This window comes from Pseudorca crassidens, chromosome 5 (assembly GCF_039906515.1).
Source record: "Pseudorca crassidens isolate mPseCra1 chromosome 5, mPseCra1.hap1, whole genome shotgun sequence".
Taxonomy (NCBI): Eukaryota; Metazoa; Chordata; class Mammalia; order Artiodactyla; family Delphinidae; genus Pseudorca; species Pseudorca crassidens.
In genome coordinates, this window is record NC_090300.1 from 67,884,523 (window position 1) to 67,900,917 (window position 16,395).

The 16,395-nt window shown below is 46.4% G+C and overlaps 1 protein-coding gene across 2 annotated transcripts in view; it reads right to left on the reverse strand.

Moving 5' to 3' along the window:
- Positions 1 to 6,822: 6,822 nt before the first annotated feature.
- The window catches only part of LIPH (lipase H), a 45,794-nt gene continuing 36,221 nt past the window's right edge, over positions 6,823 to 16,395 (reverse strand). For both annotated transcript variants that reach the window (XM_067737244.1, XM_067737243.1), the window contains 2 exons: positions 9,439 to 9,612; positions 6,823 to 7,655 (listed from right to left, as the gene is read on the reverse strand). In XM_067737244.1, coding sequence (XP_067593345.1) covers positions 7,568 to 7,655; positions 9,439 to 9,612 — 262 coding nt within the window. In that variant the 3' untranslated portion in view covers positions 6,823 to 7,567. The remainder of the gene's footprint in view (positions 7,656 to 9,438; positions 9,613 to 16,395) is intronic.

Genomic DNA, 16,395 nt, shown 5'->3' on the forward strand with positions numbered 1-16,395 from the left:
TTAGTGGACGGACAGGGGCGGGGGTCCGCTCCAGGCCCCGCCCCCATATCCTGGCCCCACCCCCGGCCCGGATTCCGCGTGCAGTTGGCTCCAGAGTCCAGCAGAAAGCTGTCTTGCAGCCCCTCTGCGCTTGCGTCTGCCCTCCTTCCGCCTGTATATCTTTTTCCTACGTTTATATCTGTCCCGTTCTCCACTTATTTGCAGGCTCTCTGCCAGGCGGTATGTGGTCCGGGGTGAATCACCAGCCCTGCCCACAGCGAGCTTGCAGTCTAGTGGTCAAGACGGCCTTGTCGACCACCAGGTGTAACACAAAGCAAATGCAGCCCGCGTAGAACCAGAGGCTCCAATCCAGTGCGGTGGGATAGTCAAAGCGACCACGGAAATACGGAGAATTTCCTTTTATTGAACGCCTACTATGTGCCCATTATCCTTAATCCTCACAACAATTCTGCAAGGTTGGTATTTTTGTCTTTATTTAACAGATGAAAAATCCAAGTCTCAGAAAGATTAAGTGACATTCCCCAAGAGAGTCACGATTAGAATCCAAGTCACCCTGGGTTCAAAACTAGTGGTCTTGCACTGAGTGGATTCATGGAAGAGGTGGGGTTTGAGTTTACCATAAAGGATGAGCAAGATTTCCACAACAGAGACAGGAGGGAGAAGGTGAGCTGGGGGCCTCAGTAAGGCACTAGCATCCAGTTTCCTTGAAGCCTAAAGGTGTGTGAGAAATGAGTGAGAAGGTGGGAACAAACTGGAAAGCATGGAAAGGCAGCTAAGGAGTTGGATTTTTTTTTTTAATATTGTACTTGGGGAGACACCAATAGAGGCGTTTAAGCAAGAGAATGATGTAGTTCCCGTTTTAGGATGTGTTGCCCTGGCAGATGATTAGACTACATTCTGAGTTTGTAGCAGCAACTGTCTTGGTGAGAAAGCGATCAGGCCTGAGCCAGGACCACAGCAGTGGGGAGGAAGGTGGACAGACTCGGAGGAGTTGAGTAGGACATGGCTGATTAAATGGAGAATGACAGAGAGGATTCCAAAATGTCACAAGCCTGGAAAACAGAAACCGTCCTTGTTGTATCATTCGAAGGCCCTCCTGGGCCAAATAAAGAGCACCTGTCAGAAGTCAAAGTGCACAAAGTCCTAGCAATTCCACGTCCGGGAATTTAACCCATAGATGTGCCTGTAGGTAGACAAAGATGTATGTTCAAGGGTATTCTCTCAACTTTGTTTTGATATGAGGATATTGGGAACAGCCTAAATGCCCATCATTTGGGGACTATCGAGGTTAATTATTGTATATTCACAAATGGAACACTAAGTAGCTTCCTGAAAGAGGGAGACAACGTTATGTATCCTGATACAGTACAGTAGCCAGATAGATGGCTAGGATAAAAATCAAACAAGTTGGGGGCTTCCCTGGTGGCACAGTGGTTGAGAATCCGCCTGCCAATGCAGGGGACACGGGTTCGAGCCCTGGTCCCGGAAGATCCCACATGCCGTGGAGCAACTAAGCCCATGCGCCACAACTATTGAGCCTGCGCTCTAGAGCCCGTGAGCCACAACTACTGAGCCCACCTGCCACAACTACTGAAGCCCACACACCTAGAGCCCAGTGCTCCGCAACAAGAGAAGCCACCACAATGAGTGGCCCGCACACCGCAAAGAAGAGTAGCCCCCACTCACTGCAACTAGAGAAAGCCCGTGCGCAGCAGTGAAGACCCAACGCAGCCAAAAATAAATAAAATAATTTTTAAAAAAATCAAACAAGTTGCAGTGTTAGACTATACTATGACTCATTTGTAAGAAGAAGAAAAAAGATATCCTTTTCAAAATACTGAAGCATTTATGAATGAAATGACTCAATGTCTGAGATTTGCATTAAAATAATGGGATGGGAGTGTAGTGAGTAGGGATATAAATAAAACAGGATTGGCCATTGAATTGATAATTGCTGAAGCTGGATGATAAGCACATGGAGGTGGATTTTATACCATTTCCCCTATTTCTGTGTATGTGTAAAATTTTCCATTTTACAATGCGGGGAAATGTTCTCAGCCTTCCAGTCTTATTTTCTCCCTTCAAGTCTCCCATTCCAGCTAAACATGCACCGTGTATGCACCGTGTTCGTTTGTGCCTCTAACACTCTTCTCTGGAAAACTTCTCTGCCTGAAAATCCCTACTCTTTCAGCAACACCCGGAGCAGTTGTCACCTCCTCTAAGAAGGCTTCTCCAGCTCCTACAGTCAGAAAGGTTGTGCCTTCTCTGTGCTCGGGGCTGCCTGTGGAGTGTCTGTATTCCAGTGATAGCAAATACTGTGCTCCAGTGTCATCATCCATCTCCTCAGGAGACAGTGAACACTTCTGTAAATGAGACAAGGTCTCACCATCCTATGTCTATGCAAACCCTTAGCCCTGTGCTTGGCTTATTATTGGCACTTAATAATAGTTTGTTAAATTAATGGACCGGGGGGCTTCCCTGGTGGCGCAGTGGTTGAGAGTCCCCCTGCCGATGCAGGGGGCAGGGGTTCGTGCCCCGGTCCGGGAAGTTCCCACATGCTGTGGAGTTGCTGGGCCCGTGAGCCATGGCCGCTGAGCCTGCGCGTCCGGAGCCTGTGGTCCGCAACGGGAGAGGCCACAACAGTGAGAGGCCCGCGTACCACAAAAAAAAAAAAAAATATATTAATGGACCGGGTCTACGGAGGAAATGGTTGGTTGTTTGGTGTGGAACGTGCTGATTTTGAGAAGTCAGAGGAGTACAGGGGAGAGAAAGTGAATGAATAACAATATTGAGCTTGTGCTAGAAGTGTGCAGAGCAGAGAACGAGAAGAAAAGCCCCTGCTCTCAAGGACTTCACTTTGCCTTTGGTTGGGGGAGAGGATGGAGAGAGTTATAATTATAGAGCACGTTGGTGCCGCAGAGGAAACAGACATGGCCAAGCTTCCAGAGGAGCAAGTGTCATCATCCCTCTTATGGATGAGTGGCTGAGCAGGTGTTCAGATGGAGTCACTGTGAGGGCTGATGAAGCCCACAGCTGTGAGTGCTGAGCAGGACTGAGCCCTCATCGGCCCCTCCCGAGCCCATGCTCTTTCTCTGCCCCACACTGCCTCTCAACAAGCAGGTGAAGATCCAGAGCTCGGGTTGAACATTCAGATTTAGAGGTCATCTGTCTAGAGGAGACAGTTGAAATGGGAGGAGGGAAGGGCTCTTAGGGAGACCATGAGAGGGAACGTAACAGCAGCTGACATTCACTGAGTCTAGGCACGCTTACCCCACAGGAAGACTTCTACATGCATGAATGCATTTATTATATAACAACCTTCATGAGGCAGGGGCTCCTAACAGCCCCCACTTTACAGTCCAGAGAATGGAAACTTTGGCAGAGTGAAGTCAGTCGACAGAGGTCACACCCCAGCAAACAGCAGAGCCTAACCACTTATCCTACCTGCCTTTTTCGGAGAGAAGACGGAGATCAGAAGCCTGGTAAGAAAATAGTGGAACTGGTGAAAGAGAACAAGATTTCATTCAGGGATGTTGGGTGAGAGATAGGGTGGTGGGGGAAGAGTGCACTGGGGGCCCAAGAAAGACTGTTAGAAAGGAACCAGTGCACAGTGTCAGAGTCCGTGGGAAAATCCAGGAAGGAGACCTGAGGGGCTATGGGACTCGGCCAACACCAGGTGACAAGGGACCTTTGACAGAGCTCTTCTGGGAGATGCAAACCTGATCGCCTACAGGCTCACTGCCCAAGCCCCTGCTTGCTGCCCCTGACTTACCCACCTTGCCTCCTGTTCTGATTCCTCCTGCTCAACCTGTCTGTTTCGGGGAAGGGGCCCTGCTCCCCACTCTCAGCCCGCCTCTCCCCAACCCTCCTGACCCCCAACCCAGCACCTGCAGAGCCAGCTCTAACCAGCCGGTGTACCGCCTGCAGGCTGTACAGCCTCCCCCGAGGCCACTCACTTGCAGCACATACCAGGCAGCCTGTAAAGGGCAGCGGCAACCCTCACCAGGGACACATGCTGGACTGGGGAACAGGTAGGGGCTAGTGGTGCAGGGGAGTGGGAGGGAAGAAAAGCCAGGAGGCTCTAGTGAGAGCAAATTAGCCAGCCGCTCCCCATGGGCCTTTATCATGGGGCTCGACCACGTTTCCTGGCTTAATTGGATCTACACGGAGCAATTGAAAGGAGTAGCTCTGATCAGACCACATGGCTTTGTTTCCCCATCCCCGCTCCAGCCACAACCAATGGGAACAGCATGGACACCTGCCCCAGGAGGAGGATCTGAGGGCTGGATCCTCTCCCTGAGCTTTGGGATTGGGCCATATAGTAAGCGAGTGGCCAAGGACCCAATGGTCCCAAGGACCCCAATGGTCCACAGCTGCCCTGTGGAGGGAGTGGAGTTGAGTCAGAGAGATACATGGCAGAGCACAAGGGTTAGTAAAGGCCTATGGACTCTCGTTGCTGAAGGTCCAGGGCATCCCCGTCCCTGCCCTTCCTGAGGTCTGATGGCTCAGCTCTCCCTGGGGTTCCACAAGTCTCCTCTCTCTGATAAAGTCCAGGTAAATATGAGTGGATTTCTGTTGCTGGCATCCCAGGTCAGGAATGAGAACATGGGGCAGGGGTCTGAGGGTGGGAGGTTCTACGTTTAGGTTTTGGGAATGAGTGTGTTGATGTCTAAAACAGAATGCAGGTGGCTCCCTCGAGTCCCTAAGGACAAATCCACTCCATTCTGTTCAATAGACATCTGTTGAGCACCTGCTTTGTGCCGGGCATTGTGTTAGGTGCCAGGCCAGCAAAGACAAGTAAGCAGCAGCTGCTCTTGTGCTGCTCACAGTTTTGGAGGAGATACAGACGTGGAAACCTATTACAATATGGATTAATACAAGCAGCGATGGTAGCACATACAAAGTGGGTGGTGGAGGGGAGTCGTGGAAGAGCAAGCCCGGCTTGGAGTCACCCAGGGATGCCTGAGGGTCCTGGAGGGTTTTAGCTGAGGTGCAAAAACAGGAGCTGGGGAGAGCAAAATCTCCTAGGCTTCAGGACAGGTGGGCTTGCTAAAGGATGGTATTGGGACCACCTGGAAGTTGCGAAGAGGAGTGAAAGCAAAAGCCAAACTCTCTTTTTCCCAGGGAGCCTGGGAAGTGGGCAGTGGGCCTCCAGAGATAACAGAGACAAGAGTAACAGAGGTGCCTGGGAGAGAGGTCTAAGGCAGCGAAGGGTGGGCACCTCTAGGGAAATGGGCTGTGGCTGGGGGTGGAGGCCTGTTCTTTCCTCACAACCGAACATGGCTCCATAAGGCTCACAAGATAATGGGGAACGTTCATTTAATCAGTATTTCCTGAGCACAGACTGCATTGTAGGTGCCACACTAGGCACACGGCCTCTGCCTGGCAGAGCAGCCTAGTGGAGAAGACAGACAGACAGTAATCAAATAATCATACACATAAATGTAAATAAACGCAGCTTAAACAGTGAACAGTGCTACGGAAGGACAGGTCCAGTGGGCTCTGTGGGCCAGGAAGACTCCCCTGGACCATGAGGTCCAGGGGAGTCAGGAATGAGGGCCAGGAAGACTCCCCTGGACCATCCAGCTAAGGTCCAAACATGGAGTGGGAGATATTGGTGAAGACAGGAGGGAACAGGGTAGGCTGCAGTTTCATTGCATCTTGGGTTGGGTATTTAGACAAATACACTGACAAAAGGAAGGGAAGAGAGGCAAGGGTAACGAGACAGAGAGGAAAGTTCCAGAGGCCTTGGGAGAAAGATTGTGAGAAGAGAGTGGCCACACCTGTAACTGCCTTCATTTCACCTGATCACTGTTACATGAAACACATTGAATTCACCTCCACTCCAGGCAACAAACTTCCTTCCTTTACTCCTTCATTTATCTATCTGTTCACCCACCCACCCACCCACTCCCCAGTGAGCCGGGCACCATGCTAGGAGAGCCAGCAGGAGAAGCTCAGAGACACCCACTGGCCTGAGGAGCTTATACATTGATAGAAATGCTATTCCTGGCATTTTCTTGATGTTGTTTTGATCCCCTGCTTACCAAGGAAGGCAAAGAGCACAAAGAAGTGACTGTGCTAATCAAAATATAGGACCAATAAAACTCTAAAAAAGAAATCAGGACCTATCAGCACCGGGATCTCTGTATCCACCACTGCTGAGGAAACGTGGGAAGGAGGAAGGCTGAAAAGATGTGCAAGTGGGCAGGAGCCTCGCTGAGCCTTACTCCTTTCAGAGTTCAGACATTCACTGCAGGCATCCCTCACTTAAGTGGAATAGACTCTGGATTTGCTATATAGGTATAAATCAAGTGTGCCATGCTGGATTACATTCACAGAGTTCCATCATTTTTGAAACAGAGAGTCTGTTTCTTTAAAATACGGCTCTCCACACAGAAAGCAGTAGGAGAGCAGTCACTTGGACGGGGAGGAGGTTAGTGAACCTATGACTCGGGAATCCCAGGAACCTTCCTGCAGTGGCCACGGCTGGGGGATGGGTGGTGTCCACCCCTCTGGCTCTGTCTCCACCCTGGGCATCTGATCTCAAGTGGTTCTGACCTCTCTGACCTTGGCCCTTGGGAGGGCCTCTTGACTTGGCTGCTGTTGTCATTTCAGATTCATGGATCGCACCTCTTCCTAGGGAAGCCTGAGAATTCCTCAAACTGGGAGCTTCGGGTGCGCCAAGAGCAGACCGGTTAGTGCTTTGAATTCACATGTTGGCAAAACAAGTTATTTAGCATCGCTCCAAAAGGTTAACATTAATTACCTCTAACAGGTGGGATTATGGATAGCATATTTTCAATTTGCATCCGTGCATTTTTGAAATTTCCTTCAACAAGTACAGATTACATTGGTGATAAAGAAAAACAAAACATTTCTTAAGTATTGCTTCAGATGAGGGTTGCATGTAAAGTGATGCTTCTTCACCTTAAGTGAAAAACAAGCTCTGCTTTTTCTCTCCTGCCTCTCACTCTATCCCTTGTCCCTGTGAGCAAGGCTGCCCCACTGCTTCATCTGCTCTTCTTCCCTCATCCACTAGTCCCAGCAGCTGCCTTCTTGGTTGTTGGTCTGTCCCCACCTCCTCCTGCACTAGCCCCACTTTAAACAAGGCAGGAAGCCATTCCCCCTCTGTGCAGAGCCCGGAGGGATCTGGCACAGAGAACATGGGGTCGAGTCCAAAGTGATGTCTCTAGCCAGTCCTTCCCTTAAGATGCTTGCCTGGCCACTGTGATTGGCAGAAATGCCCAAGTGACAGGCAGCAGAACCAACAGTTCGGAACAAATGAGGCCCCAGGACACAGCCTAACAAGGCGCTGCACCGTCAGGAGCCTGGCTATTTCTGACTTGCCCTATTTAGGGGCTCCCTTCCCAGGACTGTTTCATAATCCAGGATCACTTGATATTTTGCAATATGACATCCACAGGACATGTTTTTAAAAAAACAAAACAAAAACCCTGGTTATTCCATACTTTTTATGCCTTGAGGAGAAGGCGAGGTGAAGCTTTAAAAATCCTGTAGTTGTAGCATTCTTGATGTTACTGGTACCCGGGTGTCCTGACAACAGTTACATTTGCAACTCTGGGCAAATAATAGGTTGGAAGACTGTTTCAACATTTTCGATCAGTACAAGATCATAGCGACACAACTGGGGCCTGTGAAAATAAGATGAAATATGCTCGTCAATACAATAATAAAAATACCCCATTCTAGTAGAGTAAATTATATCATCTCTTTCAGATATAAAATTATTTAGCAATTATTTTTAATGTTCTAGGGAAATGCTTGTGCTAAATAAGCAAAGCCACATCAACAACAGCAAAAAACTCAGGGTGTAAAATTTTATTTACCATATAATTTCAACTAGGTTTAAAAGCAAATAGAAAGGGACTTCCCTAGTGGCACAGTGGTTAAGAATCCACCTGCCAGTGCAGGGGACATGGGTTCAAGCCCTGGTCCGGGAAGATCCCACATGCCGCGGAGTAACTAAGCCTGTGCGCCACTACTGAGCCTGCACTCTAGAGCCCGCAAGCCACAACTACTGAGCCCGTGCACCTAGAGCCCATGCTCCACAAGAGAAGCCACCACAATGAGAAGCCTGTGCACCACAACAAAGAGTAGCCTCCGCTCACGGCAACTAGACAAGGCCTGCGTGCAGCAACGAAGACCCAATGCAGCCATAAATAAATAAATGATTAAAAAAAAGTAGAAGATTAGAAAGAAATAACCAAAAATTTTAACAGTGGTTGCCTCTGGATAATGACATTATCCGTGGTATTCTTCTTCTTCCTCCTAACACTTTCTGTACTTTCCAGATTTTATAAAATGAATATGTATTCCTTTGATAATCAGGGAAAGAAGTATTTAAAAGTCCCAGTTTTAAGATGTAATAACTGGGCTTCCCTGGTGGCGCAGTGTTTGAGAGTCCGCCTGCCGATGCAGGAGACGCGGGTTCGTGCCCCAGTCCGGGAGGATCCCACGTGCCACGGAGCGGCTGGGCCCGTGAGCCATGGCCGCTGAGCCTGTGCATACGGAGGCTGTGCTCCGCAATGGGAGAGGCCACAACAGTGAGAGGCCCTCGTATCATATAACAAAAAAAAAAAAAAGACCCAATGCAGCCAAAAATTAATTAATTAATTAATTAAAAAGAAAAAAGATGTAATGACTATCCTCTTAGGAAAAAAACAACTTGTATTATTAAATGTTTTGAGGTATCCTAAACCTTCAGGAAAAAGGAATTTATAAACATAAAGTAGTAACTGCTCACATCATTTCCTGTCTCTGTCCACAGATTGAACACTAGGAATATATGTAGGAATGGCATTACTCACAAAACACACATACCATCACAGCTTTGTTCTTTCTCCCTCTCTTTGTCTCTGCCTCTCTCTCTCTTTCTACACACACACATGCAGTTTATTTTTTCTGAACCAACTGAGAATAGGTTGTTTACCCCTTAATACTTCAGTGTGTATTTCCTAAGAACAAGCACAGTCTCAGTGCAGTTATCAAATTTAACATTGATATAGTAGTTGTATCCTGTATCAATGGAATAAAACATTCCAAATTATCTGTACCTTTTTTAATGCTAGGCTGTGTTTTATCAGTTTGCCAAATTATATGAGGGTTTCTTTTCTACAACAAATTATCAGCTTGCAAGCAGCGTGGGTAGAGTGATTAGGGAGGAATCGTGTAACTCTAAGCATATAACAACATTGTTTCTTTGGATTATTGGACTGTTTGTCTTTAAGTGCATACCAGTAAATTTTTCTTGGATTACTGGGCAACTTATTTTTATCAAGTCTAGTTTTGGAAAACCCCTCACTTCTTTCATTGTGATTGATGAAGTCCTGTTAAAACGTTAAGACCAAGCAGATTGGACAGGAACCAATAACATCTTTGGAAAACAGGGGTTTGTCAGACGTTGCCTCAGCTCACCTCTCTGGATGGGCAAGTGACCTTAACTTCATTCGGAGAATCCTGAGCTTGTACCTTGGGCCTGTTACAGATCCTGTAGAGAACACCAAGGAAATGGCTGCCACTTTATCCAGATCTTGATTGAATCTTGCAAGCAGACTCACTTGGTGGTATTTCTGAAATGTTGTGGGTTCACTGGAAGGGAGAAATAATATATTTTTAAGTGGATATGAATTACCAATGAAAGAAAACAGTTTTGAAGCCTACAAAATCACTCATCAGCAAGTAGCCATTTGACCCCATAGCCTGCACTAGCCAACTTTCATGGGCAAAGTCCGTTGGATTCCAAGGGACTGCGTAAGTGAAGCTGCTGACTGATGAGATGCTGTGACATTGGAAAGGTATGCGCTGCCTACTATAGGCCAGACAGCATCCTCATCTCTTGACACATTTCTCCAATCCCCGGAAAAATTCTGCAAGGTATTATTGTCTTCATTTTACAAACAAGGAAACAGATGCTTTCAAAGCTGAAGCTCACCCAGGTCACAGGGCTTCTCTGTAGCAGTACAGTGATTAAAACCCAGTTCTGGCTGAGTTCAAATTTATGGTCTTTCCATTAAACTGCATTGCTAGATGCACAGGTATATTTTTAAGCCAGACTAGATACTAACTTATTTTTTTTTAATGCAAGCAGCCCTATAAGTTCTTTTTTTATTTATTTTTAAATATTTATTGACTTATTTGGCTGTGCTGGATCTTACTTGCGGCACGCAGGATCTTCATTGCTGCATGCGGGCTCTTAGTTGCGGCATGTGGGATCTAGTTCCCTGACCAGGGTTCGAACCTGGGCCCCCTGCATTGGGAGCGTGGAGTCTTAACCACTGGACCACGAGGGAAGTCCCTAGATACTAATTTAGAAGTTGTGCTTAAGCATATATTTTTTCAGTTCTGCCCTCAAGAGAAACCTTAAAACAGCTACAACCCAGGTTCCAATACTTTTTTTTCCAAGTGTGTGGAGATGTTTCCTACAATTGGAATCCCAAATTAAGCCTAAGGTGTATCCACTAGGGAGATTCACCTGGGTACTGTCCCTCTGGGGAGCTGCAAGAATAGGCTGTGGAGAAATGATTGCTCTAGGAATGAATCCTTAGTTTGGAGGTCGGGATGGGGTGAGGAGGTGCCTGTCACCCCAGCCTCACTGTGCAGAGCAGAAGTGCCACAAGTAAAACTAATCCAAAAGGTTGCCCAGATTTTGGTTTCTAAATACTATCTCCACAAAATGGAACTAGGGCTCCCTGGAGAAATGGTTGATTCCAGGGCTAGGGCAGGGAAAGTACAAAGTGATCCTGGAACAACATGTGTGCCAAAAGTAAGGAAACACTCAAAGAGTGATGGAGATGTTCAAAAGAATATAGAATCACACCCATTAGGGTGGCTACTGTGAAAAAAACAAAAACAGAAAACAAGTGTTGACAAGGATATTGAAAAATTGGGACCCTTGTACACTGTTGGTGGGAATGTAAAATGGTACCGCCACTATGGTAAACAGTATGAAGGCTCCTCAAAAAATTTAAAATAGAACCACATGATCCAGCAATTCTACTTCTAGGTATATACTCAAAAGAATTGAAAGCAAGCTCTCCAAAAGATATTTGCACACCCATATTCATAGCAGCATTATTACAATAGGCAAAAGGTAAAAGCAACCCAAATGTCCATCAATGGATGAACGGATTAAACAAATGTGATTTGTACCTACAATGGAATATTATTCAGCCTTAAAAAGAAAGGAAATCCTATCACATGCTACAACATGGATGAGCCTTGAGGACATTATGCTAAATGAAATAAACCAGTCACAAAAAGATAAATATTGTTTGATTCCACTGATATGACATATCTAAAGTAGTCAAATTCATAGAAATAGAAAGTAGAATGGTGGTTGCCAGGGAGTGGGGGAAGGGAGAAATGTATGTTGTTACTTAATGGGTATAGAGTTTCAGTTTTGCAAGATGAAAAAGTTCTGGAGGGACTTCCCTGGTGGTCCAGTGGTTAAGACTCCACACTCCCAATGCAGGGGGCCTGGGTTCGATCCCTGGTCAGGGAACTAGATCCCACGTGCCACAGAGAAGATCCCGTGTGCCACAACTAAGACCTGGCGCAGCCAAATAAATATATAATTTTTTTTTTTTACGTTCTGGAGATCTGTTTCACAATAATGTGAATACACTTAATGCTACTGAATTGTACACTGGAAAATGATTAAAATGGTAAATCTTATGTTTTTATTACCACAATTAAAAATGCATTAAAAAAAGGCACTGGCCAGATTTGGGACAATTTGAATATCAAAATAAATAATGATAGTAACTGATTATAATTCCCCATTGATAAAATATAAAAATCTGGGAGTCTGAAAAAAAAAATCTGGGAGTCTGTATTGATATATTTGGACATGAAACAAATAAATGAATAAATAAATGAGAAAAAATGCCTTTCCTAAATGTTGAATTAGAAAAATCACCGTATGGCAGCCATCAGAGTAATAATTCAACCACAAAACATTAAAACCAGTGGGTAAAAGTTTGAGGAGTAATGGACCATTTACATGGTCTCAAAGTACCTACCCACAAAATACTAATTACAAAGGGAAAAATAGTAACCTTAAAGTGGAGAAACTTGGCAGAAATCACTTTAATTGCTTGATCCACATTAATGAAACAATCAAAATTGTGAGCCTCCTAATAGGATGCACTGAGACAAACATTACGTCACCTTTGTGGTGTCTTTGCCAAAGATGCATGATCTGAACCTAATCGTGAGGAAACATCAGGCAAACCCAAACTGAAGACATGCTAAAAATAATTGACCTGTAATCTTCAAAAGTGTCAAAGTCAAAAGAGTCGAGGAGGGCTTCCCTGGTGGCGCAGTGGTTGAGAGTCCGCCTGCCTATGCAGGGGACACGGGTTTGTGCCCCGGTCCGGGAAGATCCCACATGCCGCGGAGCGGCTGGGCCCGTGAGCCATGGCCGCTGAGCCTGCGCGTCCGGAGCCTGTGCTCCGCAACGGGAGAGGCCACAACAGTGAGAGGCCCGCGTACCGGAAAAAAAAAAAAAAAAGAGTCGCGGAAAGGCGGAAGAACTGTTCCAAAGTGAACACTGAAGAAGCAGGAAAACCAAATGCAGCCAGTGATCCTGAATTGAATCCCTTTGCTACAAAGGACATTATCAGGACAATCAGTAAAACTAGAATGGGGTCTCAGGATCAGACGGTAGTAATGTATCAATATTATTTCTCTTATTTTGATGGTCAATTGTAGTTATGTAGGAGAATATCCTTGTTTGTAGAAAATACACATTAAAATACTTAGGGTTGATGAGGCAGCATGTTGGAAATTACTGTAGAATGGTTCAGAAAAAGAAAAGGCTCTTAGTACTACTGCAACTTTTCTGTAAACTTTAATTTTCCACAATAAAGAGGAAAAAAAAAAAGCTAATAGGAAAGGAGTGGTTTAACCAAAGAGGCTTATTAGCAGCACCACTCTGGTCCTCTCTTGATCAGAGTGTAGCAAGAGAACAAGGGATCCCTTCCCACTTCTCCAAGGGCAGCTATGGAATCAGGAAAGGGCAGGGACTCCAGGAGAAGGTGATGCCACCTGCAGATGGCAGAACCCAGTGGGGGTACTAGGAAGGCGGGAGAAGAAAAAGGAGATCGGGAGCTGATCAGGGTTGTCCATGAGTAGAGGTAAGATGCTCTCTTCCTCCTAGAAGGATGTCTGGAAATACATGGGGAGGCACTAACCAAGCGTTGGGTTCATACAAGAGTAAATAGAGTGAGAGACAGTGAACTGTGAGTTCTGGCAGTATGGTGCACTAAATACCCTGAAAGCATTCATAATAGTGGATACAATTACAAACAACAAAAAACAAAACAAAAAACCTTTTCAATTGCACTGAACTAAGAAGAAAGGAAAGAATACTGAGAAACCCTCAAAATATGTGAAAGCAGAAATCCAAATAGATAGGAATCCTGAAATCACCTTTTGTTGGTCTTTTTTGAAACTTTGTAACCTTGAGCTTCAATTTTCATGGCCTTGCAGTGCAGTAGGACATGAAACAAAGTCTATGGACCCCTCAAGGTCGGGAGTTGAATAGGAGAATTCTGGGGGAAGAGTGAACTAAACATGAATTTGAAGTAAACAACCTTCTACCACCTCAGGTGACAGAAAGTCCCCACCTCGAATCTTGGCGCTATGAGGAGCTAGGGGGCTGAGTGCCCTTCACATGGGTCAGCAGCTAAATTCAAACTACTTGTGGTCTGAGAAACCTCAAGTTTAAAAATTAAAGTGGTCTCAGATGGATGGTATCTCCAGGAACTTGACAGGCAAACGCAAAATCTTTCTGGAGAAATCTACTCCTCAGATCCTCAAAGAATTCCCGCACATAGTGAAATAATTATAATAATAATAAAGGCATTTGTAAGGAGGGTGGGGGGAAGCTGCGGGGTGCAGGCTTTATGGCTGCCAGCTGCGGGCGGGAGGACGGATCCTGGCGGGTGGGGCAGTGCAGCTGCCGGCTCCACACAGCGCCTGCGCAGCAGCTGCAGGGAAGGGGCACCTCCTGCCCGGGCTGGGTGCGAATGAGGAGGCCGGCAGGACTGAGTGCTGGGACATGGGACCACCAAAACGACCTTCCCAGCGGAGCCGCGTGCCCGGGGCACCCCTGCTCTGCAGGCGGGGAGCAGGCAGCCGCCTCCCCGCTGCACCAGACCCTGATGGGACCCAGATTGCTAACGGCAAAAAGAACTGGAAAAATGCAAAAGACTGGAACGATTAAAACCTACCAAAGACTCCTCAGAATTCTCAAAGAGCATGCAAACGTGTGCTTACATGTAAAAAATGTGATGCGTGGACTACCACACTCAAGCAACCTGGCAAGCACTTGCCGGTGACTGTCACTCTCAGGTTTCACTGTGGAATTTCAAACTGCCTAGGGGTGTGAGAAAAGATTAAGGCACCAACCCCAAAAATAATGGCCCATAAAAGGAAAGAGAACAAAAGGAAGTCCACCACTGAGTACTTCTGTTCTAGGGAAGGGGGACATGTGGCCAGAAGAGCCTGACTTCCCATAATGTCCTCAGGAAGAGCCAGAATATCACCCTGATGCTGCAGCCCAAGAGTGTTTTGCTGTTTCAAATTGAAAATTGTCATGAGGAGGAAAAGTCCATTCTGGTGCTTGAGGGGACCTCTCAAACTGAAGGCTTGTGTTCAGCTGTCTGAATAACAACCAGTAAAAACTACAGGAACAAAATCTCTCAAGAAAGGGATTTTTAAAAGAGACACGACAGAGCTTCCCTGGTAGCGCAGTGGTTGAGAGTCCGCCTGCCAATGCAGGGGACACGGTTCGTGCCCCGGTCCAGGAAGATCCCACATGCCGCGGAGCGGCTGGGCCCGTGAGCCATGGCTGCTGAGCCTGCGCGTCCGGAGCTTGTGCTCCGCAACGGGAGAGGCCACAACAGTGAGAGGCCCGTGTACTGCAAAAAAAAAAAAAAAAAAAAAAAAAAGAGACACGACAGGGACTTCCCTGGTGGAGCAGTGGTTAAGAATCCGCCTGCCAGTTCAGGGGACATGGGTTCGATACCTGGTCCAAGAAGATCCCACATGCCGCAGAGTAACAAAGCCCATGCGCCACAACTACTGAGCCTGCGCTCTAGAGCCCGCAAGCCATAACTACTGAAGCCCACGCGCCTAGAGCCCATCCTCCGCAGCAAGAGAAGCCACCGCAATGAGAAGCCCGTGCACCACAGCAAAGAGTAGCCCCCACTCACCACAACTAGGGAAAGCCCGGGCGCAGCAATGAAGACCCAATGCAGCCAAAAATAAAATAAATAAAATAAATAAATTTAAAAAAGAAGAAATAGAAAAGAAAATCTGAACAGACCTATAATAAAGAGATTGAATTAGCAATTAAAAACAAAAAGCAAACCTACAAAGAAAAGCCCAGGCCAAGATGGCTTCATGGGTGAATTCTACCAAATATATATTTTTTTAATTTTTTATTTATTTATTTATTTATTTTTGGCTGCATTGGGTCTTTGTTGCTGCACGCGGGCTTTCTCTAGTTGCAACAAGCATGGGCTACTCTTCATTGGGGTGCGCGGGCTTCTCACTGTGGTGGCTTCTCTTGTGGCAGAGCACAGGCTCTAGGCACTCGGGCTTCAGTAGTTGTAGCTCGTGAACTCTATAGTGCGGGCTCAGTAGTTGTGGCACGCGGGCTTAGTTGCTCTGCAGCATGTGGGATCTTCCCAGACCAGGGCTCGAACCCGTGTCCCCGGCATTGGCAGGCGAATTGTTAACCACTGTGCCACCAGGGAAGCCCCTCTACCAAATTTTTTTTTAACACTTTTTAATTAATTAATTTATTTATTTATGGCTGTGTTGGGACTTCCTTGCGGTACGCGGGCTTCTTATTGTCGTGGCTTCTCTTGTTGCGGAGCATGGGCTCTAGGCACGCAGGCTTCAGTAGTTGTGGCCCATGGGCTCAGTACTTGTGGCTCGCGGGCTCTAGAGCTCAGGCTCAGTAGTTGTGGCACAGGGGCTTAGTTGCTCTGCGGCATGTGGGATCTTCTGGGGCCAGGGCTCAAACCCATGTCCCTTGCATTGGCAGGTGGATTCTTAACCACTGCGCCACCAGGGAAGCCCCTCTACCAAATATTTAAAGAAGAATTAACACCAAATTCTTCACAAACTCCTCCAAAAAAAAAAAAAAAAATAGAAGAGGAGGAAACACTTCTCAACTCATTCTGTGACACCAGTATTATCCTGATATCAAAACCAGACATCACACACAAAAAGAAAACTAAAGATCAATATGTCTTATGAATATAAATTCAAAAAAGTCAAATAAAACTAGCAAACCAAATCCAGCAAAATATAAAAATGATTATATACCTTAACCAAGTGGGATTTATCCCAGAATGC